Raw genomic sequence first — 26,577 nt, 5'->3', positions numbered from 1 at the left:
ACATGGCGGCTGAGCTGGGGAGCTATGAGCAAGCCCACACCAGCTCGCCGCCTCTCACCGTGAGCAACTCCAGAGTGGAAGAGAGTCCAGCCTCTCTCAAGGAGTTGGGTTCCAGAGCCCAGGCTGTGCGTGGAGGTGAGCCCGACTATCTCTAGCCGGTACCTCTCAACCTCCCGCACGAGCTCAGGCTCTTTCCCCCCCAGCGAGGTGACATTCCATGTCCCTAAAGCCAGAGTCGTTGTCCGGGGATTGGGTCGCCGGGGCCCCTGCCCACGGCTGCCACCCAAAACACACAGCACCGACCCCTCATGGTCCTTCCTGCGGGTGGTGGGCCTACTGGAAGGCGGGCCCACGTCGCTCCTTTCATCCCGGATTTACTCAAAAATAGAATTTTGCACAGAGCCAGACCCAGAGTGGGCTCAAATTCAATTTTCTTTTCTGTACAGCTTTACCAGGTGGAGGTCGACCATGAACATCCTCCTCCAGAGTCTAGTAGGGCTGACCCGATTACCATATTTTGATAATCATAGCGTAAATAATGAATTATGGCAAACAAACACATGTCTCCAAAGTCAGGCAGGTTTCCAGGATGCCAAGTAGCCGACTCAATTTAATGTAACAGTTGCCGATGAGAACCGCTGTCAACAAAAACAATCGATCACGGACTTCATGATCGATTACCATGGCAACGAACGAAGCTTCGATTTTTGGGGGTTCAGCCCTACAGTCTAGTTAAACCTCTGTCATCCAGAGTCTGGAGGATGTTTCTCTTATTTAACCTTTATTTTAACAGGGTAGATCCATTGAGAGCGAGCTCTTTCCTTTCAAGGATGCCCTGTAGCACACAGAGATCACAGAAGATCAAACATCAAAACAGCACAATCAAATACAGTTCTGAAAACAAGAGTAGTAAAATCACGAACTGAAGCGAGTGCACGTCTGAGTCTGAGCCCCCAATGCTGTGGTGAGAAGTAGGTTTTTGAAAGCCTCAAGTGAGATAAGTCCAGCGCAGGAATTTCCCGAGGGCCACGAGGGCCATGGCCCTCGTGCCCGTCCGATTTGGCCTTGTGCCCTTGAAAAAAATATCTGCCCTAAGGCCACAGTGGCCTTGATGCCCCACCCGCACTGCCCCGGTTGATTTTGCGGTTTTCTCCGTTGCCTCTTTCCTGTCAACACGGCTTTGACACCTGCGTCTTTTAAGAAAGAACAATGCGGATTTTGATGCCATTCTGGCAGCAGCATCGCCAGGGGTGGGTTTGATTCGAGCCGGGCATAAACCGCTCGGGCGGGCTATAACAACAGTTTGATGACCAATCTATCACCGGCCAACCAGGTGACTTCATCAAACACCCCCCACCCGCCGAACCAATCATGTGGCTGGAAAAGAGCCAACACGTGCTAAGTGTTTGGGCTGCTACAGCTGTGCACGTCAGCAGAGGGACACCGCCGGTAAAAAATAGAAAAAATAAAAAAAGAGTTTTGCCTCGGAAGAAAATGTGAAGGAGTCAAGGAGAACTGGGATGACTGACCGTGAAAAGATGCGTGGTGCGTCATTAACTCTGAAGTAACGCTAAACTTTCACAATGGAGACGCCAGACAGCTGGAGCAGACCGACGTCCGACCGCGTTCACCCAGCACGGACGCGGTCACGGTGCGGTCGCTCTGCTGCTGCTGCTGCTGCTGCTCAGCCCAGAGACTGTTGTGTTCACACCGACACAAACGCACCGCACTCAGGCGTAAAGATCAACTGTGCCGACCTGAACACTGCCCAGATCCAGGCAAGCTACTATTACTAACATCTGTTTTATTCATATGATGTTGTATAATGTTCATCATTACATCTGTCATGTTTAATTTTTGACAGGAAAAAAAAAATCACAAAATAACCTTCTGATAACTTCAAATCTCACTTGTGCCAATAAGGGAATATTTAAGCTTGACCAAATAGTGATTTGAGTTAGCCTATATCGTGATATAAATTGATGTCAACTGAAAAAAATTATCGTGATAGGATTTTTTCCTCATATCGCCCAGTGCAATAGTGAACAAGTAAGATAGGAATTTCAAAACATAGCTGCATAGGACTGGACCCTTGTGCAAAAAATTAAATGCATAAATGAATTTAAAGTAGAAAATTTCTGGTTTGCTTGAGCCCGTTTTATGTATTAATTTAACAGATACCGGTAGTTAGTAAATTCATTAAAGACGTGGATTTAAAATCATTGTTTTATTTTATGGCCTTGCTGCCCTGGCTTTTGGCCTTTGTGCCCTCAAAAAATTGACAACACGAAAGGCCAAGTGGCCCTGCCCCTAAAATGACGAAATTCCAGGCCTGGATAAGTCTATCGATTTTCAGTGAGTTTTGTAATTTATTCCATCGGTGTGGGGCGTAGAAGGAGAAGGCAGTGTGTCCTCGTTCTGAGTCTGTGTGAGGGAATTGGAGTCTGATGAGGGGCTGTCTGTCTGTGGTTTCCTCCTCTGGAACTCTGACCAGCTGGGCAGTCTGTCTCAGATCGTCTGTCACTAACTTTTATCTTCACAGCGCCACTAGTGTCGTCACTCTGAGGAGAAACTCTCAGAGTGACGACACTAGTGGCGCTTTTCCACTACACTTTAGCGGCACTGCTCAGCTCTACATGGCGCGGCTCGGCACTGCATGGCGCGGCATGGCTCGGCACTGCTCGGGACTAGATGGCGCGGCGTGGCTCGGCACTGCTCGGCACTGCATGGTGCGGCACAGCTTGGCACTACATGGCACTACATGGCGCGGCTCGGCACTGTATAGCGCGGCTCGGCATGGCGCGGCACTGCTCGGCACTACATGGCACAAAGGCTCTGCATGGCGCGGCGTGGCTCGGCACTGCTCGGCTCTGCATAGCGCGGCACGGCTCCACATGGCGCGGCACGGCTCGGCACAGCTCGGCTCTGCATGGCGCGGTACGGCTCGGCACAGCTCGGCTCTGCATGACGCGGCACGGCTCGGCACAGCTCGGCTCTGCATGGTGCGGCACGGCTCGGCACTGCTCGGCACTGCTCGGCACTAGATGGCGCGGCATGGCTCGTCACTGCTCCGCATGGCGCGGCACTGCTCGGCTCTGCATGGCGTGGCACGGCGCGGCACTGCTAGGCTCCGCATGGCGTGGCACGGCCCGGCACTTCGAGGCTCTGCATGGCGCGGCGCGGCTCAGTACTAAAAATGGTACCTGGTACTATTTCAGTACCTGGTACCAGGTACTAGGGCTAGTGGAAAAGCAGTTTCCGGGCTCGTGGCTGTGAGCACCCAACTCAATAGGGTTTGAATGGAAAGTAGACGCCCAGAGCGCTGAAAATGCGCCTGGTGGACACGGCCCCTAAGACTGTAGACCACTTACAACAGAATTCAAAATGGGCTGGGATAATAAATCAAAGGAAAAGTTTATCAAAAAAGAAATATTGCTCAACTCTCCAAAAACAAAAACTACAGTCTGTACAGACAGTCATGACATGTGCCTCAGCTCATTTGATTTTGTTTTTAAGACTTTATAAAGTCGTGAAAAGACTTTTTAATACTTTTTAAGGGTCTTAGTTTTCCCAAAATTGATTTATCACCTTTTAATACTTTTCAAGACCCCGCGGATACCCTGTTTTGTTGTTACACTGATCGGACCCCAGGAAGAATAGTTTTTTTTTTTTTTTTTTTTTTTAAGTATATTTTTTGGCTTTTCATGCCTTTATTCGATAGGACAGTTGAGAGTGTGACAGGAAATGGGAGGCAGAGATGGGGGGAATGACATGCAGGATAGGGCCGTCCGACGCGGGACTCGAACCGGGGCCGCCTGCAGCGAGGACTATAGCCTCAACACATGGGGCGGGTGCTCTACCAACTGAGCTAAACACCGCCCCCCAGGAAGAATAGTTGATGTTAAACTACATCAGCTAATGGGGATCAAAATAAAATAAAATAAAATAAAATCAGTTAATTGTTCATGAAAACAATCCAAAGACAAAATCAAACGTTCAACAGCTTTGAACCAAGGGGGCAGTTGTCGGTCTGAGAAGTGAAGCTCACTTCCTCGTTCAACAAACTGCAATCCCCTCTTCTTCCTCTGGGGGCTGGTGTCAGAAAGCAGCATTCTCCATAGACCCCCATGTTAAAATCGCCGACTTTACATCCTCAGTAAACATGTTAAAAGCCTGGTGTCAGAACGTTTTTTCATCTCAATCGATAGTTTCTACCCCCGCACACACTCTGAGGGGGGTGAATTTTTTTTTAATTCTGCCGTTTTACTGTTATTAGGTTAAAACTCTGACCAATTAGGGCGCGGAAACGTTGAGTGACAGGTCTGAGCAGCTCCGTGGACAGCTGCTTCGAGGCCAGTGGGCGGGAACTCGGCCGGCCAATCCAACATGGCGCTGTTCAGGCCGCCATATTTGAGTCACAAAAACGACTCCCCCCCTGGGGCGGTGTTTAGCTCAGTTGGTAGAGCACCCGCCCCATATGTTGAGGCTATAGTCCTCCCTGCAGGCGGCCCCGGTTCGAATCCCGCGTCGGACGGCCCTATCCTGCGTGTCATTCCCCTCCTCTCTGCCTCCTGTTTCCTGTCACACTCTCAACTGTCCTATCTAATAAAGGCATAAAAAGCCAAAAAGCCAAAAAAAAAAAAAAAACGACTCCCCAAAACCAATGGGTGACGTCACGGACGCTACGTCCATTCTTTTTACAGTCTATGCTTTGAACGTGAAGATGGGATTGATTTGTTTTTATCAGGCTGCTCATGAATGTGAAAAGAGGATTAAACTTCCCCGTCTCACCTTTACTGACTCTACGGTCTAGCGGTTGTTTTACCTTGAAGGCCATGGCGCAGCGGAGCGAGCAGAAGTTCCTGATGGAGGAGTCGGACATGGCGAGGTAACAGGCCGGGACCGTGGTGCGTTGGCAGTTGTCACAGTCGACCGGAGCTCCTGTGGAGACAGAGAGGGAGAGATCAGAGAGTGAATGAAGAACGGATTTAAGATTTTAGCATTTAGTATTTGAAGAGTTCATTTGCAAAAGCAGATAACTCCATTTTTAAAAAATTCTAGAATCTTCATTTTTTATTTACATAAGGTGATATCAGTCAAACCAAAGTTGAATGACTTTGAGATGTAACAAAACAGACATATCTCAAAAAAAAAAAAGTTTTATTGAAAACAACACTATGCAAAGAATAATTACAAAGCCTCATCTCATTTTTGTCAAAATGGCACTTATCTGCTTTTGCAAATGAACTCTTCATTTATTTATTTGCACCTTACAAAAAACAGAAATGATACAAGAATAGTAAGTGCGGGAGAGGTTAAAAAACCCTATATGGGCTTCTAAAAAGCACCTCCCCAAGAAATATACATAGAAGAATATAATACAGGGATGCAAACGGGTCAGGACCAAAAAAGAGAGGAATTGTCTGAGGGGGGGGGGGGCGTGGGGGGGGGGGGGGGGGGGGTGCTCACCGTTAGCAAATGATTACATTACAATATCATGGAAAAGTCAAGTTCCAGTAGTTCAATCCCCCAATCAAGTATTGATTTATTGATTATAGACATAGTTTTCAGAAGGCCAACATTTCTATATTAAAAATGCTTTTTAAAAAAAGATCCTTTGCAATATTTCAATTTTGGAGATACTGAATTTTAGGTCTTCACTGAATGTTAGTCATAATTATTACTATTAAAATAAACTGAATAAATAAAGACATGGGATGTTTCATTCAGTGTGTAATGGACATATATATAATGTTGTTAGTTTCACTTTAATTGAACACATTCTACATCACGGAGGCGACGTCTTTCCACTCAGGGCTTCCTTCACCTCTGAAACGGGGCAGAGCTCCGTGGGAAACACCTGCGCACAGCTCCACAGGGGGAAAAAACGCCGTCGCCGTCGCACCAACTGCACGCGGATACGCGCCGCTTTAATGAGCGCGCATGTCGCGCGTCTACATTGGAGGTCGGCTGTTATCAGTATAATCAGAGACCATGAATGAACGATTCACACAAGTCACCTAATTGGTCATGAAAAAAGCGAGTTTCGCTTTTCGGCGCGCTGTTTGCATCCCTGATAATAAATAAATAAATAATATATATAGAATATATATAGAAGTCAGAAATAAAAACATGGGTGTGTATAAATGTAAAATAATTGTATTTGACTGAGTGAGTGTATGAGCATGTAAAGAGATAATGATCCAATGACAAATATACTGGAAAAGAAACTATTAGGAACTTTGATTTATCAGGTTTAAGCTTTTAGTCTTAACTTAAAAGTATTGAGGGATGAAGATAATTTAACTACATGAAGATGAGAATTCCAAAGTATGGAGCCTCTGGAAGCAAAAGAAAACTGAGTGTGTAGTGTAGTGTGGCAAAAAGGAGGAAGAAGTTTATCAGTGTGTCTTGTGTTATCAGAATGGACCTGAGAGTTAAATGTAAAGAATTCATGAAAGGATTTGGGCAGCAAGTGGGAAAGATGGATATATTTATAAATAAATATGCATGATTGAAGTATATTAATATCGTAGACTGACATTATGTGAAGATTCTTAAAACAGATTCAGATTCAGATTCAACAGCATGAATTTAACCTGCTGCGCTGACGGCCGCGAGCTTGGACGCCATCACGCAGCTGCTGGAGCAGAAGAGCTGCACCACGTCGTCGCCGGTCCTGTTCTCCACCATGTCCGACACCGCGGTGGAGCAGCGGCACATGGAGCACGGCTGCGGCGTCGGCACTTTCTGCAAAGACGGAGACAAAGTCACTCGTAAAACATTCAGGGAAATGAGCGGCTTTCTGTTCTGCACTTTTTTTTCTTTTTTTTTAGTTCTGTCTTAATGTGCAATTTGTTTTTACATTGATTTAGTTATTTCTTAACCCTCCTGTCGTCCTCCTCGGTCAGGGAAGGAAGGATGAAGGGAAGGAAGGAAGGAAGGAAGGAAGGAAGGAAGGAAGGAAGGAAGGAAGGAAGGAAGGAAGGAAGGAAGGAAGGAAGGAAGGAAGGACAAAGGGAGAGATGGGAGGAAAGAAGGAAGGGAAAAAGGAAGGTAAGATCGATGAAAAGATTGGGTCAAAAACGAAGGACGAAGGAAGGAAGGAAGGAAGGAAGGGAAAAAGGATTGTGGAAAGAAGGAAGGAAATAAATAATGGAGGGAGGGAACAGAATGGGTCAATTAGATCAAAAGAGGAAGGAAGAAGAAGTCAGGACGAAGGGAACGAAGGAAGGGAAAAAAGGGAGGAAAGAAAAATGGAGGGAAGGAACAGATTAGGTCAAGGAAGGAAGCAGAAGTAAGGAAGGAAGGAAGGAAGGAAGGAAAGAAGGAAGGAAGGAAAGAAGGAAGGAAGGGAAAAAGAATTGTGGAAAGAAGGAAGGAAAGAAATATGGAGGGTGGGAACAGATTAGGTCAAGGAAGGAAGCAGAAGGAAGGAAGGAAGAAAGGAAGGAAAGAAGGAAGGAAGGAAGGACAAAGGAGAGAAGGGAGGAAAGAAGGAAAGAAGGAAAGAAGGAAGGGAAAAAGGAAGGTAAGATAGATGAAAAGATTGGGTCAAAAACGAAGAAGGAAGGAAGGAAGGAAGGAAGGAAGGAAGGAAGGAAGGAAGGAAGGAAGGAAGGAAGGAAGGAAGGAAGGAAGGGAAAAAGGATTGTGGAAAGAAGGAAGGAAATAAATAATGGAGGGAGGGAACAGAATGGGTCAATTAGATCAAAAGAGGAAGGAAGAAGAAGTAAGGAAGTAAGGAAGTAAGGAAGTAAGGAAGGAAGTAAGGAAGGAAGGAAGGAAGGAAGGAAGGAAGGGGAAAAGGATTGTGGAAAGAAGGAAGGGAGAAAAGAAGGAAGGATGGAGGAAGGGAACAGACCCAGAAGGGAACAGGAGGGTTAAAGTGCAGTGTTTTCTTTTAAACTCTTCTGTAACTGCAACATCTGTCTGCCGTCTGACAACAGTCATGAACTGATTATGACTGTGAACACGTCATTCATTTCATCCTGATCAAACCTGATGTTTCTTCCCTCACCGTTCTGAACCGGGCCAAACACTCGGCGCCACACAGCTTCTTGCTGCCGTCGTCCTGCAGCCGGAGGACGAGCGGCGAGCTGCAGCAGCCGCCGCAGTTCTCACAGATCGACAGCTTGTTCAAGTTGCAGAAGCGGCGGAAACAGGTGCTGCTGCAGAGCTTGTGGACGACGTTGTGCTGCACGGCCTCGTGTTTACTCTGAAAAACACACACACACACACACAAACAAACACAATTCATGATGCTTTAAAAATTAAATTCATACAAACCTGGATTTTTGTTTTTAGATTTGCATGTTGCATTTATAGTTTATGAGATCGTTCGACATTTTGGCAAATTGGCTCATTGCCATAATCCCTATAGTCATAGCAGTAGGTTCGTTTTACCTTTAATTGTCGGTGCAAGCTGTTTTTAGAACGGCGGAGCAGAGCCGTGAGCTGCTCAGAGCTACTCTACGGAGGCTCATTATGGGATTTCTTGGTTTCCCTCATCATCAAACTCATCATCAAATACACAATCCAACAACTCCACAACGCTCTGGTGGACAAGTTGTGAGCTGCACATTCACCACGCTATGAGATAATAACACAACGTTACCACACAGAGTTGTTTTAGAGGGAAATACAGAGACTGTTGATGAAAAACTGTCCCTGAAGGCAACACGCATCAGTGGTTTTACATGAATTTCCCTCTAAAACAACTCTGTGTGGTAACGTTGTGTTATTATCTCATAGCGTGGTGAATGTGCAGCTCACAACTTGTCCACCAGAGCGTTGTGGAGTTGTTGGATTGTGTATTTGATGAGTTTGATGATGAGGGAAACCAAGAAATCCCATAATGAGCCTCCGTAGCGTAGCTCTGAGCAGCTCACGGCTCTGCTCCGCCGTTCTAAAAATAGCTTGCACCGACAATTAAAGGTAACGAACCTACTGCTATGACTATAGGGATTATGGCGATGGGCCAATTTGCCAAAATGTTGAACTATCCCTTTAAACAGATTACTACATTCATGTCTTACGATGCAGTATCTGCTGCACATGCTGCACTGTGAATGCGACGACGCCGGCGCTGCAGGGATCCTGGTGGACTTGATGCTCTTGTAGTTGAAGGAGGACAGACACGTCTGGCTGCAGAACTCGGTCGCCGTGCCGTCGCCGTCCCCCGGCGCCGTGACGACGTCCTGGGTCTGTGACATCACCCTGAGAGGACGAGGTCAAGGTCATTTGAAGAGAAAGACACAATAAAATGCTACCATGTTCATAAATGACAACCAAACCCAAAGACCTCCAAGAACTGTTTCAAAATAAAACAGGAAGTAGGACGCAAGGACCCGACCAATATGGATTTTTTGGGGCAGATAATAATTTTAATAATAATAATTTTAATAATGATAATAATTTTTTTTTATAAAGTTTTAAAATTGTATTAATTCATGTAATATATCTACATATATTATATAATATATAAATTAGGGCTGCCCCCAAATAGTCGACCAAGCACTGGTCGACCAAAATTTCATTGGTTGATTGGTCGCAGGAAAAAAAAAAAACTTTTTTTTTAAAATCAAAAGCGACTTTTTCCAATGTTGTTCCAGACATTTCTGTTGACTCGGGCAAAAAAAAAGAAAAAGGAAAAAGAAAGCCAGCAGCAGCACTGGTTTTGAGACAGTTAACAGTTAATCAAGTTGTTGATAAGCTGTGTGATGTGTGTGTGAGTGACTATGGCGGAGCGTGTCAGTCACTCTGCTGTGCTGCTGTGAGGTTAGTGGATAGTGGATGCAGTTGGATGCGCGGCGCCCTCTACAGGATAAATAACCTAATGTCGGGGGATCTTTCCAAATGGGGGAACATTTTCAAGGTAAAACCAAGTCTTATTTCCTGCATTTTATTTCTGAAAATATCGGCGACAATCGACGAGTTTTGGCCGATCACCGATTATTCTCAAACGGGCTATAACCGGCCGATTGAATCGGCTCGCCGATAAATCTGTCGGGCCCTGGTGAGGACCCGACAGGCGAGAGACTCACTGGAGACAGAAGTTGCAGGTCCTCTTCACCGGTTTCCTCTGGTAGAACTTCAGCAGGCAGGAGGTGGAGCAGAAGATGTCAGGGTGGCTTTTCCTCTGGTAAACCGTCTCCCCGTCCATCAGGCCCAGTTTACAGCCCGAGCAGGAGGCACGAAGGTCCACCTGGGTGGCGGCGGCCGCGGTGGAGGAGGAGGAGGAGGAGGAGGAGGAGGAGGAGGGGGGCGGAGCCACAGCTGGAGCCACGGCGGAGTTTGTCGTCAGGGAGAAAACAGAACCGATCCTCAGTTCCTCCTGTAGGAAACAGAGATGGAGACATAGGCGCGTTTCCATTGCAGGAACTTGGGGGTAACTTTACGGGGCCGGCCTCGTTGGTGCGTGTTTCCACTGCAGGTACCTCCCCCACAGGGCCATTTACAGGAACTTTTACGGGAAAAGCTCCTGGGTGGGGCTCGAGGTTAACCCGGCGCTGATTGGCTAAAGCTAGAGCAGGCTCTGACGCTACCAGAAAGCACCAAAACAACCGGCATTTTTAAAAGAGGGAGCAGAAGGGGCATTAGCCTAGCAGACACCGCTGTAAACAACAAGAAAACAGCAGGAAGATGTACACAAATGGGCCGACGATGAGGTGCAGACATTGATTGCAGTCTACAGCACCGAGGAGATTCAGAGGGGGTTTGAGTCATCGCGGCGAAATTAAAATATCAGCGCACCTCGACACACTGGGGATCCATCACGCCGCAAAACAATGCCGTGAAAAGTAAAAAAAAATAAAATAAAATAAAAAACTCAAGCAGGATTACAATCAGCCGCCATGTGCACAAACACACAAACCAGAAACACGGCTACCGCCTCAGCTCCTTCCACCCGTCTCCGTTGTTGTTATGATTTTTGTGCATGTGCTTGTGACCCGCCTGGGTGACGTCACGGTCCAAACTGTCGCACAGCGATTAAGCGGCGATGGAAACTCATGACGTCGCCGCAGGGTCCGACTCTGCAGTGGAAACACGGCCACTGAGAGGGCCGAGTGAGAGGACGGTTCCTGTAGAAGTTCCTACCCCCTCCCTTTACCAGGAACTCCTGCAGTGGAAACACGGCTATAGTGAGAGATTAAATACTGAATCTCTGAGGATTCATGTTTTTATCATTTATCCTTGAATTTATTAGTTTCTAATGTACTTGTATTTTTCGGACTATATGTCGCACCGGAGTATTAGTCGCATCTGTCAAGAAATACGCCATGAAGAGGAAAAAAACATATATAAAGTTGCATCGGCCTATTAAGATGCATTTACTTTTTGAGACATTTAATTAATAGCCGATGAAGATGAGCCACTGAACGATGAGGAGGGATTTAGAAATAAAAGCCTCCCTGCCCTCTTGTGGTCATAGATGACATAGCTTATATTTTTGATATATAAGTCGCTTCTAAATAGGTCGTATGGCCAGACAAACTAAACTACTAAAAAAGTGCGAATTATAGTCCTGAAAACATGGTACTTGTATTTTATTTTAAGTCACTGTCAGTTCTATTGTTATTTATTGCCGGTGTGTTTGTATTTTAGTCTGTAAATCTATGTTTCATTCTATTTTTTTTAATAAAATCCTGGACTACGTTCCTGTCTCCATTCTTTTATCTTTTGTAATTTATTCATCATTTCACATTTAAATATCTATTTTTGTCCATCATCTAAACATCTGCTGAGTCCCGACTGTTTCCCGTGTGTTTTACCTTCACCACGTCCATCTCGGCCTTGATGCCCTCCATGGAAACAGAGGAAGAAAGACTCTGGTTGTACTCTTCATCGATGGGCTCTTCTTTTATCTTAACAAGGAGAGAAGAGCACAGATTTTATTCGCTGTGTTATTATTCTTTTATTATTATTATTATTATTATTGTGTTATTATTCTGTTGAGTTCAGATGATGATTTAAACAGTTATCCAACTCACTCGGGTCAGACTCTGCAGCGACGGCTTCTCCTCCGTCTCATCTGTCACATTGAAGACGCTTATGTCTTTGAGATCCACAGGTTCTTTCACGTCTTCTGCATCTTTCACATCTCTGATGTTTCCGTCTCCAGATGAAGAGTTCTTACTTTCTATAAAAGACAAACAAAAGACGTATTTAATTAAACTCTCTCTTTGTTGCAGTAGTTCTGTTCCTTTTCTTCTTGCTCATGTTCATTGTTATACAACAAAACCCACTGTGCATTCAACCTGATCCTGATTCCTTAGAACAGTGACAGCAACTTAAATTCACATTTATTAGTACAGATTAAAGGGATAGTTCACCCAAAATTCAAATTTCCCTCATGATCTCCTCCCCCTCATGTGGACTAAGGGCTGGGAGAAGTTTCAGAGTCCTCCGTGGCTTCTCTGAGTTACAGCGGGGTCTCCGTGCAGCAGTATTTGTCCATATGACGGTTGAGAACGGAGCTCACTTTTCTTCGTCCAAAAAGACACACCAAAAAACATCCAAATACCTCCATGCTGCTCGTCTGTAATGTCCCTCTTGTATTGAAGCCCCGACATGAGAAATTGTTCCGCCGCAATTGTTCCGTGCAAATCATGCGGGATTTGCACTGACACAGGAAGAGCAGTGAACTGAGACACGGGGAGCTTCCGCTACAAACAAGCTTAAAATATAGACTTATTTCATTTTTTTCAGGACAATTTCTCATGTCGGGGCTTCAATACAAGAGGGACATTACAGACGAGCAGCATGGAGGTATTTGGATGTTTTTTGGTGTGTCTTTTTGGACCAAGAAAAGTGAGCTTCGTTCTCCACCATCATATGGACATGCAGTGCTGCACGGAGCCAATTAATTTGAACTAGCATGGAAACAGTTCAGTTTGTCAGATGCATATATTTGCCCATTTTGCATCAATGATTGAAGTGAGGTAAACAGACTGAGAAGTTTATCTTATTAGAAAACATAACAGATGTTAAAAAAAGTTTTCATTAGGTGATGAATTACTATCATTTGATGTAAATATAGGCTTACAACTCAGATTTAAAGATGCATAATGCATTGTTCGTTTTTCAGCGAACTATGTAATATCGCAATATATCACAATAATTCGCAAAATTTGGACATCGCAATATATCGTATTGTGACCCAAGTATCGTGATACGTATCGTATTGTGAGGTCCTTGCCAATACACACCCCTAGCTGTAACTCAGAGAAGCCACGGAGGACTCTGAAACTTCTCCCAGCCCTTAGTGCACATGAGGGGGAGGAGATAATGAGTTGATAAAATTAGAATTTTGGGTGAACTATCCCTTTAAATCTCACAGTAAAACAGTTCAGAGCGATGAGAGGAGACGTGGGAACTACCTGTGACCGTGCTGCGCGTGCGCGTCTGCACCACCATGCACCTGTTGCTGCAGAAGAAGTGCAGTCGTCCGTCCTCCTTCCTGTCCTCCACCATGTCTGACAGCTGATGCAGCGTCTGACACGTCGGGCAGCGCTGCAGCGTCTGCACTTTCTGCAGAAGAAGGAAGAAAAAAATACAAACTCAAGAGAGGAGTTTCAACCTGTGAAGTTTTAATTTCATTTTTAAGAAACCGACCGTCCTAAAAGAAATTAAAAACCTTATAATAACCCAATAAACTGCACATGTGGAGTCTATTCTCTAATATTCAAATTCCTCTTTGTTCATAAAGTTAAAAATGAATAAAATACACCTGCTTTTTTGTTTTACTGCTTACAAAACATTAATAAATCAAAATACTTCCTACTGCTTTTTATTTGTTACGTTTTATGATTGGTTAATCTGTAATGCAATTGAAACTATTAAATATTTACATCATTGTAAAGTAATAATTGAAATAAAATTGCATTTGTTAAAGAAAAAACATTTTATTAAATCATCTATTGCTTATTTTCTACATGCACTATGACATGTTTATAAATACATAATTTAACTGGAGACTAGACTGACAACAGAAAACCTAATCAGCTAAATCAAAATGTGACAACAATGTGACGGGGGTCTGAATACTTTATGAATGCACTGTCAGTTTGATGACCGGCTGCACACACTGTATGTTACTATATCATAATGTGCCAAGTTTATACATCTGTTTCTCTAGATCTACTCTCTCTCTCTTGTGAAATGATTAAAATAACGTCTGCACCTCTTTGCTCCGGACCAGACACTCGTCGCTGCAGGCCGTTTTCATGCCGTCGTCCGTCGGCAGCGTGAGCCGCTGCTCGGTGCAGAAGGAGCCGCAGGCGTAGCAGCTGAGCAACGGCATCCTGTTGACTTTGTGGAACCGGATCAAACAGGCCTCGCCGCACAGTTTATGGAGCACGCCGTCCAGGTTCAGCTTGTATTTACACTGAGGACGAGGAACGGAGCACAGGTGTGAGGAAGTAAAGAGCAGAGGTGGGAGAAAGTCCAAGTAGAGTCTCAAGTCTTTGCTCTCAAGTCCCGAGTCAAGTCCAAGTCCTAAGATTTTTGTCTCGAGTCCCAACTAGGGATGTCACAATTACTTGTTTTCATTGTTTTCATTGTTTTCAACCGTATCGGCAGATGTGCGCCAAAGCTAAGGAAGATGCACAGATACTGGTCCATTTATCTAAAGTAACACTGAATTGGTGGGAATTTAAATGTTAGCCTGTCATTTGTAATTTTAAAAAATGATAAAATAAACTTAAACATTTGGTATAAATGACAATTAATGACTTAAATATTTCAAACACTGTCCCCGGGGGATTAACAACTGGTCCCATACTAAGAGATTAGTAATGTAATTATATTTTGACTATATTTGATTTTACGCATTCAAAATCTTGTGAAATTTATTGATGCATAATAATCAGGATAAATTGTAGTACCGTGATTATTTCTCTGACAATAATCGTACCAAGAAAATGAATAATAGTCCCAACCAAGTCCTAAGATTTTTGTCTCGAGTCCCAAACAAATCGATTATAATTAATGATCTGACGTACTAGCCACGCTGGTTTGTTATGCTACTTGTGCTGCAGTCAGCTGCTTCTTTATTGGTTACATTTAATTTCACGTCACATTCCGCGGAGCCGGTGACTGAGGATTGTCGTGTTCCCCCAGAGGTGGGGACTTGGACTCGAGTCCCGATTTTGATGACTTAAGACTTGCTTGATCAAATCAAAAAAAGACTTGGACTCGCTTGGAACTTGATGCAGAAGACTTGAGACTCCACTTGGACTTAACCCTCTTGACTTGAAATTCGAGTCAAGTCACATGCAGCAAGTACAAATATTAAAATAAAAGTGTCACATCAGTGTTATACTGTAGCAGCCAGAGATGTTCTATACCCACTCCTTATCATCATTGGCTGTAGAATTAATGCAACACACTAATGCCTACCACACACATAAAGATAATCGGGCTGATTTTCCCCCTTCTGACCAAAGACAAAAATCGCCCGATTATCTTAGGCTCTTGAGATTATCTTATGAGATTCTCCTGTGGTGTGTGGTGTTTTAAGATTTAAATTCTCCTGACAATCGGCTCGTAAAACAGTTGGCGCCGACAATCGTAAATATTAAACATATCGTGACCGTTTGGATCAAAAGTCGGCTTGTGTGTGAAGAGACGCTGCAGAGTTTTATTCTAGATAGAAAAATATAAAACCTAATGCATTTTCCTCCTTACATAAAGGAACTTGGTGCACATCCTGCACTCGTGGCGAGGCCTGGGCGGCAGCCGGAGCTTCTGGGCGGCCGTGTTCCTCTTGGACTGGACGGAGCTGAGGCAGGTCTCGCTGCACAGCTCCTTCATGGTCCCCGAGTCGTCCACCGGGGCCAGGATGACGCTGTGTGGCCGCTGAATCACCCTGACGACGGAGGAGATCCAGAGACAGGAGAGTTGTTACGATGCAGTGACCTCACAGGACGAGTTCATAAAGAAGTTCATTCAGAGGATGCACGACTTCTAATCTCACAATACTAATCTATAAAGACTGGAAACTGATAAAATGCTTCCATTATTGATTATTTTCTGTAAATCCTAAAATTATTTTAACTATAGAAGTACAGAAGACTATAACTATAAAATGATAATCACGACTTCTTACAGCTCAAATGTTGTAATCGATCAACACCCAAAGCTCGAACTGAGGAAAGTTAATTTTGTTTTTGCTTGAGCAATAACTTAAACAATTAATCAATAAAAGCAGGTGATTGATTATTTTTCTACTGATAACTTTAGTCTTAGAAAGCAAAAAAACTAACAAACTGAGATATAGATGTTTAAATTTGTTATGGCGCTCCATCCTAAATACACAGATATAATAAAATAACAATAGTGACATAATATTATAATGGTATGATATTATGTTTCTAACAGGTAGGTGCCTCTTCTTTTCTTTTTTTGTGGAAATTTATGAACTTTTTGCACCAGTATCATGTTTTTCTGTGTGTAACATGTTGTCTTTCTCTGTGTCGTGCGTCTTGTATATCGACCTGAGTCTGTTATAAAGTTTAACATAACAAAATATAGAATTTATGATGAAGTTTAGATTCACATTTGACACAGTTTAAATTCTGTATCTCATTACTATAAGTGAATATGTCAGTATTGGCGGTGCAGGACTCACTGGCAGCAGTTGTAGCAGGTCTTGAGCACCACCTTGATGTGCGGGTGTCGCTCAGAGAGACACGAGGCCGAGCAGAAAACCTCCAGCGAGCTCTTGGGCTGGTACATCATCTGTCCCTTGGGCGGCTTCTTCCCGCAGCTGCTGCACAACACCCACGACTTGGCGATGATGAGCGTCGGCGTTGCGTCCGACTTGGCCGCTTCTTCCGCGTTCTCGGACGAATCTTCTCGGGCGACACGCACCGGTGCGTCCTGCTGCGGCGCCAAGAGGAAGAACAGATCAGAGGAGCTGCGTGGATTTATGACGATTACTCGATAACTGTTGTGCTCAAAAGTTTACATACCCCAGTAAAATACTGGCTACATTTCAGAAAATACAATGGATAATGCAACTCGTGTTGTTTTTGGCGTCCTGCTTTAATTTTAGTTTCATGATGATGACATTCCCTGCATAACTTTATAGGAAGATCAGCAGTTTTATTCTTTTTTTTGCTGCTAGCTTAGCTTTTTGATCAATTATAAATGTATTAACTTCTGTAACCAAAAGTATTATTATCAGTAGTATTTGTTGTGACTGATATTGCCCTGCTGTATATTATGTATTTAATGTTTTAAAACTGTTGATATTCAATTATCTATTGAGATGAGATTTACACTTATCTCTCTGCACAGAGAGATAAAACAAGCGCACCTAGTTCACTCTGTCTTGCGTGCATCGTCATACAGCATGCAGCATGTAGCAGCTTTTCTGCTGGGAGAGAATTCAGGTAGAGGCAGCAGGAGGAGGAATTAATGATAACGAAATGACATGATGTTTGTGCCACTGCTTAATAACTGTTCAATAAATGCAGTTTTGATAAATGTGTTTAGTTATGATTTCACCCTTTTGGCATGAATGTTTAAAATCAGCATAATATTAATGCAATATGAACAGTAATGTTTTAATGTAGACACAGAATCATCTTACTGACGTGATTATATGCATCAAAGCGTTAATTCAAGGCTAAGGTAAAATATTGAGATATATATCGTACACAGTTATAAAATCATAGAGGGTATGTCAACTTATGAGCACAACTGTACATAACATACAAATATTTGTATTGTACTTTTCATAATTTGTATATTCCTTTTTATATTTTTTTACTTATTAGAGAGAAGCATTCAAAATTTAGTTTTACAATTTAGATTAGATGTTTTTTTCAGACTGAGTCAGACAAAGTCGCGTCTCTCTCTTCATCTCTTCATTTAAAACGTAATGAAAAGTGCAGCTCATTGTCAAAAAATGCTCCAAAAAAAGTGTAAAAAGTGTAAATCTACTCACAGAACTAGACTTTTCCAATTTTCTCTTCTTCAACCGTGAAGCTGTAGTTCATAAAGAGAGAGAGAGAAACCAGAGATATGTGATTAGGTTCAGTGAAGTGAAGTGAAGTCGTAGAAGAGGGAACAAAGTAAAACCAGAGGCATCCGGTGTGAAAACCACAGACGAGCCTCATAAAGAAGCCGCAGACCGAACGCCGTCTATTCTAAGACGTGTCAGATTGTGTCACCGATGTCTGTGAGAAGGCAAAATAAAGAAAATGTGTTGAATCATATGAGCTGCAAATGTCTGAGAGAGTTTTACTTTATCTCACAGGTGTTTTTCTGCATAATTTATCATCATATTATAGTTGATTTTAAATAGTCTGTAGTCGTGGGTCTTGGCAGTGATCACATTTAGGACGTATAATATATTTTCCTAATTATAATTTGGTTGCTGAAGCTTCAAAGTGTTTAAAAACTACATAAAATTTTGAAATAAAAGTTTCTGAGAAAAAAAAAACTTTACAACTCCTCCTAACTTTGTCCATAAGTCTTTTAAAAAAAAAAAAGACCATGCATGTCTATCAAACCTTGCAGCTTGTACACGATCGCCGGCTGCAGTTTGTACGACGTCATGCAGGTTCGAGAGCAGAAGAGCTCCATGAAGCCGTCGCTGGTCCTGCGGTCGACCATCTCCGCCAGCAGCCGCGTCGTGTGGCACATGGTGCAGTTATAAAGCCTCTGGTCCTTCTGCAGGAAGAAAGAAGGAAAAACAAGAAAAAAACAAAGACACTGACGTCAGACACGACAGGCGAGGTTGTGGTTCCTGTAACGTCACCGTCAAGAGCTGATTCTGCAGCGATGAACTGAAAAAACACACACAATGCACACACAAACACGGGTCTGTCAGTCACTCTGCTCTGCTCTGCTCTGAGCCGAGGAGAAAACTTTCCTTGTATCCTACAACCTTTATCCAATGAGGAGAGAGAACGGCATAAAGGGGCAGTCCTCTCTGTGTGTGCAGCCAAGGGATGCGCCTGAATGTGGTGACGTAGGGACGAGGGCGGGGACTGCTAACTCCATCTGCTGACAGGAAGTTAGACAAACCCACCGGATCACTTATTTCTGCTTTAATGGCTCCATTTTAGATAAATCTATGGTTTTGTCTCTATGGTTATTTTGTTATTATTAGTGGTGGTGGAAATGCTGGGCGAGCCGACCAGCGTTTCCTTACTTTCGGTTTCGTGGCGAGTCATGAGAATAACGCCGCCGAATCTCCGTTTATGGTGGGAACTACGACGGTATGTGATCGTCTTCCAACCTCTGACTTTAATTCTTGATGAATGAAAACATGAGTCTGTCTTGCACCGGTCAAAGAATTTCACAGTGCGGAGGCTCATAAATGTAGTGGGAAAACACTTCACTTCTCCAAAACTCCTCGTTGTCCCTTTAACTGGGGGGGTAAAAGGGGCCCATTAACAAGTTTTTGCCCCTCTTCTCCTGACAGGTTAATCCGGCCATGGTGACGCATGTTTCTGTTTATTTCCTGTTGGTCTGGATACTTTTTTTTTTTTTTTTTAATCATCCCTCGGACTGCTCAGAGCCTCAGAGCCGGTACCTGCAGCTGGGACCGGGTCATGATGACCGGCTTCGGCCCTGGTTCTGGTTCTGGTTGCTGCTCGGTCCAGGGGAACAGCGACGGCACGGCGCCGCGCCTCAGCGCCGCGTAGTAGCTCCTCTTCCCCCCCACGTAGTCCCGCGGCCTGAAGTGGTCGCTGCAGACCCGCAGGCCCTGGCTTCGGGCCGTGGCCGCGGTGGTCGCTCCGGGGTCGAACAGGCGGTTCTGGACCCGGACGGCCTCCAGCCACTCGCTGCACAGAGCCGCGTCCGACGGGAAGAGGTGAAACTTCTTGTGGCGGCTGTCGACGAGCCGCGGCGGCGTGCGGACGTTCCCGCAGCCGCGCACCGAGCACTTCATCCGGACCAAGTTAAAGTTAAACCTCGGTAAAAGTCGGTAAAAGTCGGTTCGTCGCTGTTTGTTTGGACCCGTGGAAACAACTCAAACAGAAACAGAAACAGAAACACGACGCGGAAGGAGCCAAAGACCGAATCTCCTTGTTGTTTACATTCTACTTCCGGGTAGAAAACCAGCTGTAATCTGAATGAGATCAATAGTAACGAACGAGAGTTTAGCTATATTTCATATTTTTCACGCCCTATCACCGTTTAGACAAATCTGAAATGAAAACATTACTATTTCTGTGTGTTTCGTGTTGCTATGTGTTTTTATTGTGTATTTATTCAGTTGGGGGGGAATCATCTTTGACCGAGCTGCGCCTCTACACCGACAGTTACGGTACAGGAGCTGCGAGGGGCCAAAAAGGCGATACGGAAATACGACCAACGACGTTAAAATCCACAAAGCAAGGAATTGAAAAGTTGTACAAGTCTGTCTCAGTTTAAGAAAATGTTAAAAAAAAAGAAAAAGAAAAGATAAGTGTCTACAAAGAAGAAGAAGGGGGAAAAAAAGAAAAGATGGATAGACGAGTTTTGTTTGTTGTCACTACTATGTTTCATCATCTTTAATATTTTTGAAATAAGAGTATAATATTGGTGTAGAAGTAAGCCAATGTAACTATAACAACAGAGAGGAGCAGGTACTGTAAGTTTTCTTCATCCTGCTCCTTTTCATTCATGACTATGTGTACATTATGTAAATATGTGCAACCCTGTGTAGAATGTAAACCATGAATGAAATAAATCAAAATGAAATGAAATTAATTTGAAGAAATAAATAAATAATATTAATAAAGAGATTTTAAAAAAGATCACAAAAAAAGATCAAATTATTTTTATTCAAAGTCCCCCCCCCCCCCCATAAAATGCCAGATCTGAACTCTGAGATAACGTGCCTTGGATTTGTGTTTCCATTTTTTATATTTCTATTTTTTATGTAGGTCTATTTATTTTCTGTTACATAATGCCTGGTAGTTTTTATTTGTGAAAATTGATGCCTTGTGTAAAAATAAAAAAGAGAGAAAAGAATGCAATATGTTTCCATTGAACCTATATAAGTATTTGAAATGTACAATAAAGTTAAAATGAATAACTTTCAATCATGGGAACTGTTGATTCATGTTGTCTGTATTTTTCGTTAATATGTTAATAAAGTGTGTGTTTAAAAAAAAATTGCAGTAGAGTGATGCAGCATCTTGCAGCCTGCCTGCCTTATTTATAATAAAATATTAGATACTTCAGTGAACATCTGAAGAAACATGTTTGTATTTAAATGACCAACACAATTATCTTCATTAATCTGTACTCCTGACTGAAAATATTTCCCTTCCAGAATAAAATAATGAAACTAAACAAATGCTCAACTGTTGAAAAATGTAATATTGTCTTGATGTTTTTACGCAACAAGAAGTTTCTTCAACTACAATCCTGCAGGAAACAAAGAAACACACTTCCTGCTCTTCTGCCAAAATTATCTTCAAATGATATTTTAGAATAAGTTCCAGTACACACTAATACTTCAGACCTCCACAAGAAGATATTTATTATATCTTGTGTTTAATTTGTGCTTAATGGGTCTTTATTTGTGACAAGTGAGAATTGAACCACAATCACTGAGCTTTTTGGCTGCTCTGAGTACCTGTACCATAATTACAGGAATAGACACACACACACACACACACACACACACACACACACACACACACACACATCAGGAAAGCAGCTGTGCTTGACTACAGTTGTATTGGTGTATGTATGTGTATTAATCTATGGCTGGAAATAGTCCCGAAACAAATATACAACTTAATCCTGCGTCCGTGACTCGTCCTTTTTTGACTGAACTAAAAAAACACACTGACCCACTTCTGGCTGAAGATCACGTCACGCTGGTTCTGCTTTTTTATGGAATTTGATGATAATAACAGAAATACACGGTCGGTTGCCCATAAAGTTGGACTAATTTTGTTTTCAGACACATTCCTCTTTTTATTCCTATTATAAAGGTTAATTGTGGTTTGATTGTGATTTTCACAGTGATGATATGTTTGGAAGAGATAAATCAATAAAGTTTTGAGAAAATGTACACTTTATCAAGAATAAATCACATCATTAATCATTTCATGAGTACAAAAATATTTTTTTTCCAAATTTATGGGCAACGGTGTGTAAATGAACACAGGTTTATCATTACTTGTTACTTTGATTATTATTATGATTACATACCTATTATTGTTTTATCTACCTTTTTATATGTATTTTCCAATGAATATTAGTGGGACAAAACTAAATGTTCATAACATTAAAGGGACAATGAGGAGTTTCTATTTGGTTATAAAAAAGTCTCACGTTAATGTGGATGAATCTACGTTACCACTTGTTAATGGGCCCATTTTAGATAAATATATGGTTTTGTCTCTATCGTTATTTTGTTATTATTAGAATGTAGTGTGAAAACGCTTCGCTTTTCCAAAACTCCTCGTTGTCCCTTTAATTTGTCATCTTTTTAAAGACTAATTTCCTCTGCAGCTGCAACTGTACTGTCTTATGCACAGAGCACGTACAGAGAGATGCATTGATTTTCTCTGCGTTTGAGCCAAAACCTTTGTGCGTTGTGATGTTTGTGATGTTTGCGTACCTCTTTGTATTCGTCCAGACAGTCCTGGCTGCAGATGGTTTTGGTCTCCTCCTCCTCCTCCAGCAGCAGTATCAGCGTGAGCGGCTGTTGGCGGCAGAAGGAGCTGCAGTTGTCGCAGGCCGGCATGTTGTCGCTGCAGTAATCCTCCAGACACGAGTCGCTGCAGAACTTGTGGACGACATCCTGCAGGGTCAACGTGACGGTGGTCTGAGGGAGACGGGGACGAGGAAGGAGCAGTGAGGACCACAAAGACATCAGAACTGAGATTTACAAGAAAGAACTCAGTAGCTGCGTTTCCATCAGCTGTTTAGATGCATCTAGATGTATCGCATCGGAAAATGATGATGGAAACGCCGTGATTCGAATTAAAATCCCCTGATTCGCACAAACTGAAATACGCTGCTATGGCCGGGGTTTGGTTGATTCAATGGGATGGAAACAGCTGTATGCGAATTAAGTGACGTAGCCACTTTCACCCCAACTGCTCCTGTGTTTGCAGTTCACTCACAAGACAACATCAGGGTTTCACTACATGTAATTAATTGTGGCAGGTCGCGTTATGACGGTAATAAACATATGCACTAAATCGCGCTAATGTGTTCAAATCAGACCGTCAGTCCGTCCGGGGGGTTGCAAAGTCGGTAGATGGAAACACACCCGATTTGAATTTCTTTTAATGCGCATTTCCCAGTAATTCAAATCACTTTGGATGGAAACATGACTAGTGTTTTTACTCACAGTGCAGGTTTTGTTGCACACTCTGCAGAGGGTTTGAGGGGGGGCGCTGTTGGTCTTGAACCAGGTCACACAGGTCAGGTTGCAGAAGTCTTTCATCGTTCCTTTCGGGTCCACTACGGCCATGATGAGGTCCAGGAGCTGCGTTATCGCACTAACACAACCAGAGGAGGAGACGAGAACGAGTTCAGAAGGATGTGATGAGATAATCACGTATGCACTTTTTCTATATTAGGATTTAGCTTCTGTATTAAAAGAGATAGTTCAACATTTAGTCAAATCGGCCCATCACCATAATCCCTATAGTCATAGCAGTAGGTTCGTTACCTTTAATTGTCGGTGCAAGCTATTTTTAGCTACGCTACGGAGGCTCATTATGGGATTTCTTGGTTTCCCTCATCAAACTCATCAAATACACAATCCAACAACTCCACAACGCTCTGGTGGACAAGTTGTGAGCTGCACATTCACCACGCTATGAGATAATAACACAACGTTACCACACAGAGTTGTTTTAGAGGGAAATACAGAGAGTTGATGAAAAACTGTCCCTGAAGGCAACGCGCATCAGTGGTTTTGCATGAATTTCCCTCTAAAACAACTCTGTGTGGTAACGTTGTGTTATTATCTCATAGCGTGGTGAATGTGCAGCTCACAACTTTCCCTTTAATACTGTGAAAGTATCAAAGCCTCAGTTCACAGAGAAATGCACGCAGCCTGTATTCAGAAACTGAGCCTTTAAACCAGCCATCAGGACTTCCTGTCACTTTGTGATGTCACAACAAAGCCCCGCCCCCTCACCACCACCTGGATTTGGTTTCTCTGAGTGTTTTATTCTGAAATCTGCTCTGTTTTTATTGGTTCATGCAGAAAACCGTCAGTCAGACTCAGAGCCTCCTCCTCTCTTCTGATTGGCTGACACCGACCTGTTGTTACTAGAGCTGCAGAGAGAAGCTGAGGGAGAGAGGAGATGATGAGGTAAGATAACTAACTTGTGGCAGTAATGGCAGGTCCTGGTGTTGGGTTTGTTGACGGAGAACTTCTCAAACAGACAGTCTTTGGAGCAGAAGACCTCGGCGAACCCTTTCTTCTGGAAGGCCGTGTGTCCCTTCATCATGCTCTTCTTACAGTTGCTGCAGGACATCTGGACGGCCTGACAGGGAGCAGCAGACAAACAGGAATATCACAGTCATAAATTAACTCTACAAAAATACAACTGCATGAAGGTACAATAAAATATACAAGAAGAAAATATACAAAAGGCATTAAAGATTTGATCTGAACTGTTTAAAGCAGATATCAGTGGAATGTTTTTGTTAATATAAGTCCTAAATAGTCCTATTTTCCGTCAGCAATCACTTACATGAAGTATTTCAGCCTAAACACGAGTCTCTCCGTCACTCTGCTCTGCTGTAACCCGAGGAGAAAATTTTCCTTGTGGGATACAAGTGTTATCCAATGAGGGGAGAGAACGGCATGAAGGGCTGTGTGTGCAGCCAAGGGATGCGCGTGAATGTGGTGACGTAGCACGAGGACCAATTGATGCCTGACAAGGGCGGGGGCTGCTAACTCATGGTGCGTTCAAGGAAACTCGTACTTTGTGTTTTTCCTTCCTGTGAAGTCATACCAGTTCGATCTGGTACGAGTTCACGGGTCGGAAGTTACGAGTGGCCGTTATAGGGAACTTTCACAGACAACAGGACGGTAAAAACACGAGCTACGGGTTACCTGGAACGCTACCAAGTCGTAGTTGTGACTTGAAGCTGTAACTTACGGTTTCAAAAGCCTGCCTTGAACACAGCATTAGCCGAAACGGCCGTGCCGATGATATCTGCTTTAAGATTCACTCCTTTCATTTTGTTTTTAATCCTCACAACCAATAATTAAAGCTGCAGACTTTCTTTTTATCTACATCACAGTGCTAAATGTCATTTTATGAGGTTAAAACAAGAAATGCTTTTCCTCACCTTGTCTGTGACATTAGTGGGTGCAGGCGATGTTTGCCTCTGGCTGCTGTTATTCCGCTTCGGCCTCTTATTAAACACAGAAGGCAACTCGGAAACGTGGATCGGAGGCTGCAAATTCTAGTGGGATAAAAATAAATAAATAAATACGCAAGAAAAGACTGAAAACAAGAAAGTCACTTGATGCTGTGATGTGACATGAATGAAGTCAAAGTAGAAAATCCAGTATTTTTAATTGGAAAAACCATGAATATTAGATATATCTTATTTGACCGAGATTTGAGTGAACAGATGAGATACGTACCACGTCCAGTTTCGGGATGACTATCTTCACTTCTTTCATCCCTCTCTTTGCAGCTAATAATCTGTTCTTCTTTTCTATAAATAAAGTAAAAAAAAAAAAAGACGTTAATGATCCACAGAGAACAAACCACACATTAACTACTGAATATTTCTATATCATGTGGAACAAGCTGAGAAAAATCCACAATATTTCATAGTGATGTAATTAATGAAATACTCCAAGGTTAATTAATCTAAATAAATCACATCCAGCTGTTTTTGTTGTGAAAGTTCTTTCAATTAAAATGAACTTTGACAGACGAGTGAATTGTGAATTTAAATCCAGATTAAGCAGAGTTTTTTTTGTTGTATTTGTGGCTTTGTATTGTTTTGAAAACTGTTTTTTGTCTTTACTAAACTCTTCACCTCTCTCTTCAACTTTTTTCTCCTCGTTTTCTCTTTTCTCTCTCTTCTCCTTCTGCTGCTCTGTCGTTTCTTTGTCCTCTGTCCTCTCCGCCGTCGCTCCTGATCCTTCGTTTTCCTCATTTCTGACGTCGTCCTCGTCGTCATCGAAGACGTCCATGTCAAAGCCCATGTCTTCGTTGTCGCTGAATTTACAGGACAGCGTCTCCTCGGGTGTTTTGATTTTCTTCTCCGACTTTTCTTCGTCAGTTTTCTTGTCGTTCGGCTGCGGCTCTTCATCCTCACTCTTCTTCTTCCTCTTCCGGCCTCTTTTCTTTTTCTCAGGTAATAAGAGTAAAGCCTCTGAGGAGGAGGACAGAGACAGAGACAGAGACATGATGTAAGAAGAGCATCAATACCATAATAATAACAATGAGTAATGAGTATTTAAGTTGAAGACGTCTCAATATCAATTTAAGATATTGTATAATATATAATATCAATTTAAGAGGTCATTTGTTCCCACTGCAATCGTGTATTATAACACTTAAAATGTTTTTTGTTTTCATCTTTCTTTCTTTTTTTGTGTCATTGTTGTGTGAGCTACTG

General features: G+C 42.9%; 1 protein-coding gene across 1 annotated transcript in view; it reads right to left on the bottom strand.

The window, feature by feature from the left end:
- The window catches only part of LOC146977878 (uncharacterized), a 92,397-nt gene that overhangs the window by 50,579 nt on the left and 15,241 nt on the right, over window positions 1-26,577 (bottom strand). Inside the window, exons 13-31 of the mRNA XM_085790527.1 lie at window positions 25,993-26,331; window positions 25,589-25,662; window positions 25,288-25,404; window positions 24,313-24,473; window positions 23,324-23,474; window positions 22,586-22,792; window positions 18,525-18,684; window positions 17,957-17,997; window positions 16,634-16,887; window positions 15,691-15,871; window positions 14,186-14,389; window positions 13,383-13,533; window positions 11,994-12,142; window positions 11,775-11,867; window positions 10,047-10,336; window positions 9,039-9,219; window positions 8,021-8,218; window positions 6,600-6,750; window positions 4,826-4,941 (exon numbers count right to left, since the gene is read on the bottom strand). Coding sequence (XP_085646653.1) covers window positions 4,826-4,941; window positions 6,600-6,750; window positions 8,021-8,218; window positions 9,039-9,219; window positions 10,047-10,336; window positions 11,775-11,867; window positions 11,994-12,142; window positions 13,383-13,533; window positions 14,186-14,389; window positions 15,691-15,871; window positions 16,634-16,887; window positions 17,957-17,997; window positions 18,525-18,684; window positions 22,586-22,792; window positions 23,324-23,474; window positions 24,313-24,473; window positions 25,288-25,404; window positions 25,589-25,662; window positions 25,993-26,331 — 3,218 coding nt within the window. The remainder of the gene's footprint in view (window positions 1-4,825; window positions 4,942-6,599; window positions 6,751-8,020; window positions 8,219-9,038; window positions 9,220-10,046; window positions 10,337-11,774; window positions 11,868-11,993; window positions 12,143-13,382; window positions 13,534-14,185; window positions 14,390-15,690; window positions 15,872-16,633; window positions 16,888-17,956; window positions 17,998-18,524; window positions 18,685-22,585; window positions 22,793-23,323; window positions 23,475-24,312; window positions 24,474-25,287; window positions 25,405-25,588; window positions 25,663-25,992; window positions 26,332-26,577) is intronic.

The sequence above is a fragment of the Trachurus japonicus genome, chromosome 11, assembly GCF_045865225.1.
Source record: "Trachurus japonicus isolate A0001 chromosome 11, Traja_1.0".
In the NCBI taxonomy this organism is placed as follows: Eukaryota; Metazoa; Chordata; class Actinopteri; order Carangiformes; family Carangidae; genus Trachurus; species Trachurus japonicus.
This window is presented reverse-complemented; position numbering and strand designations above follow the sequence as displayed.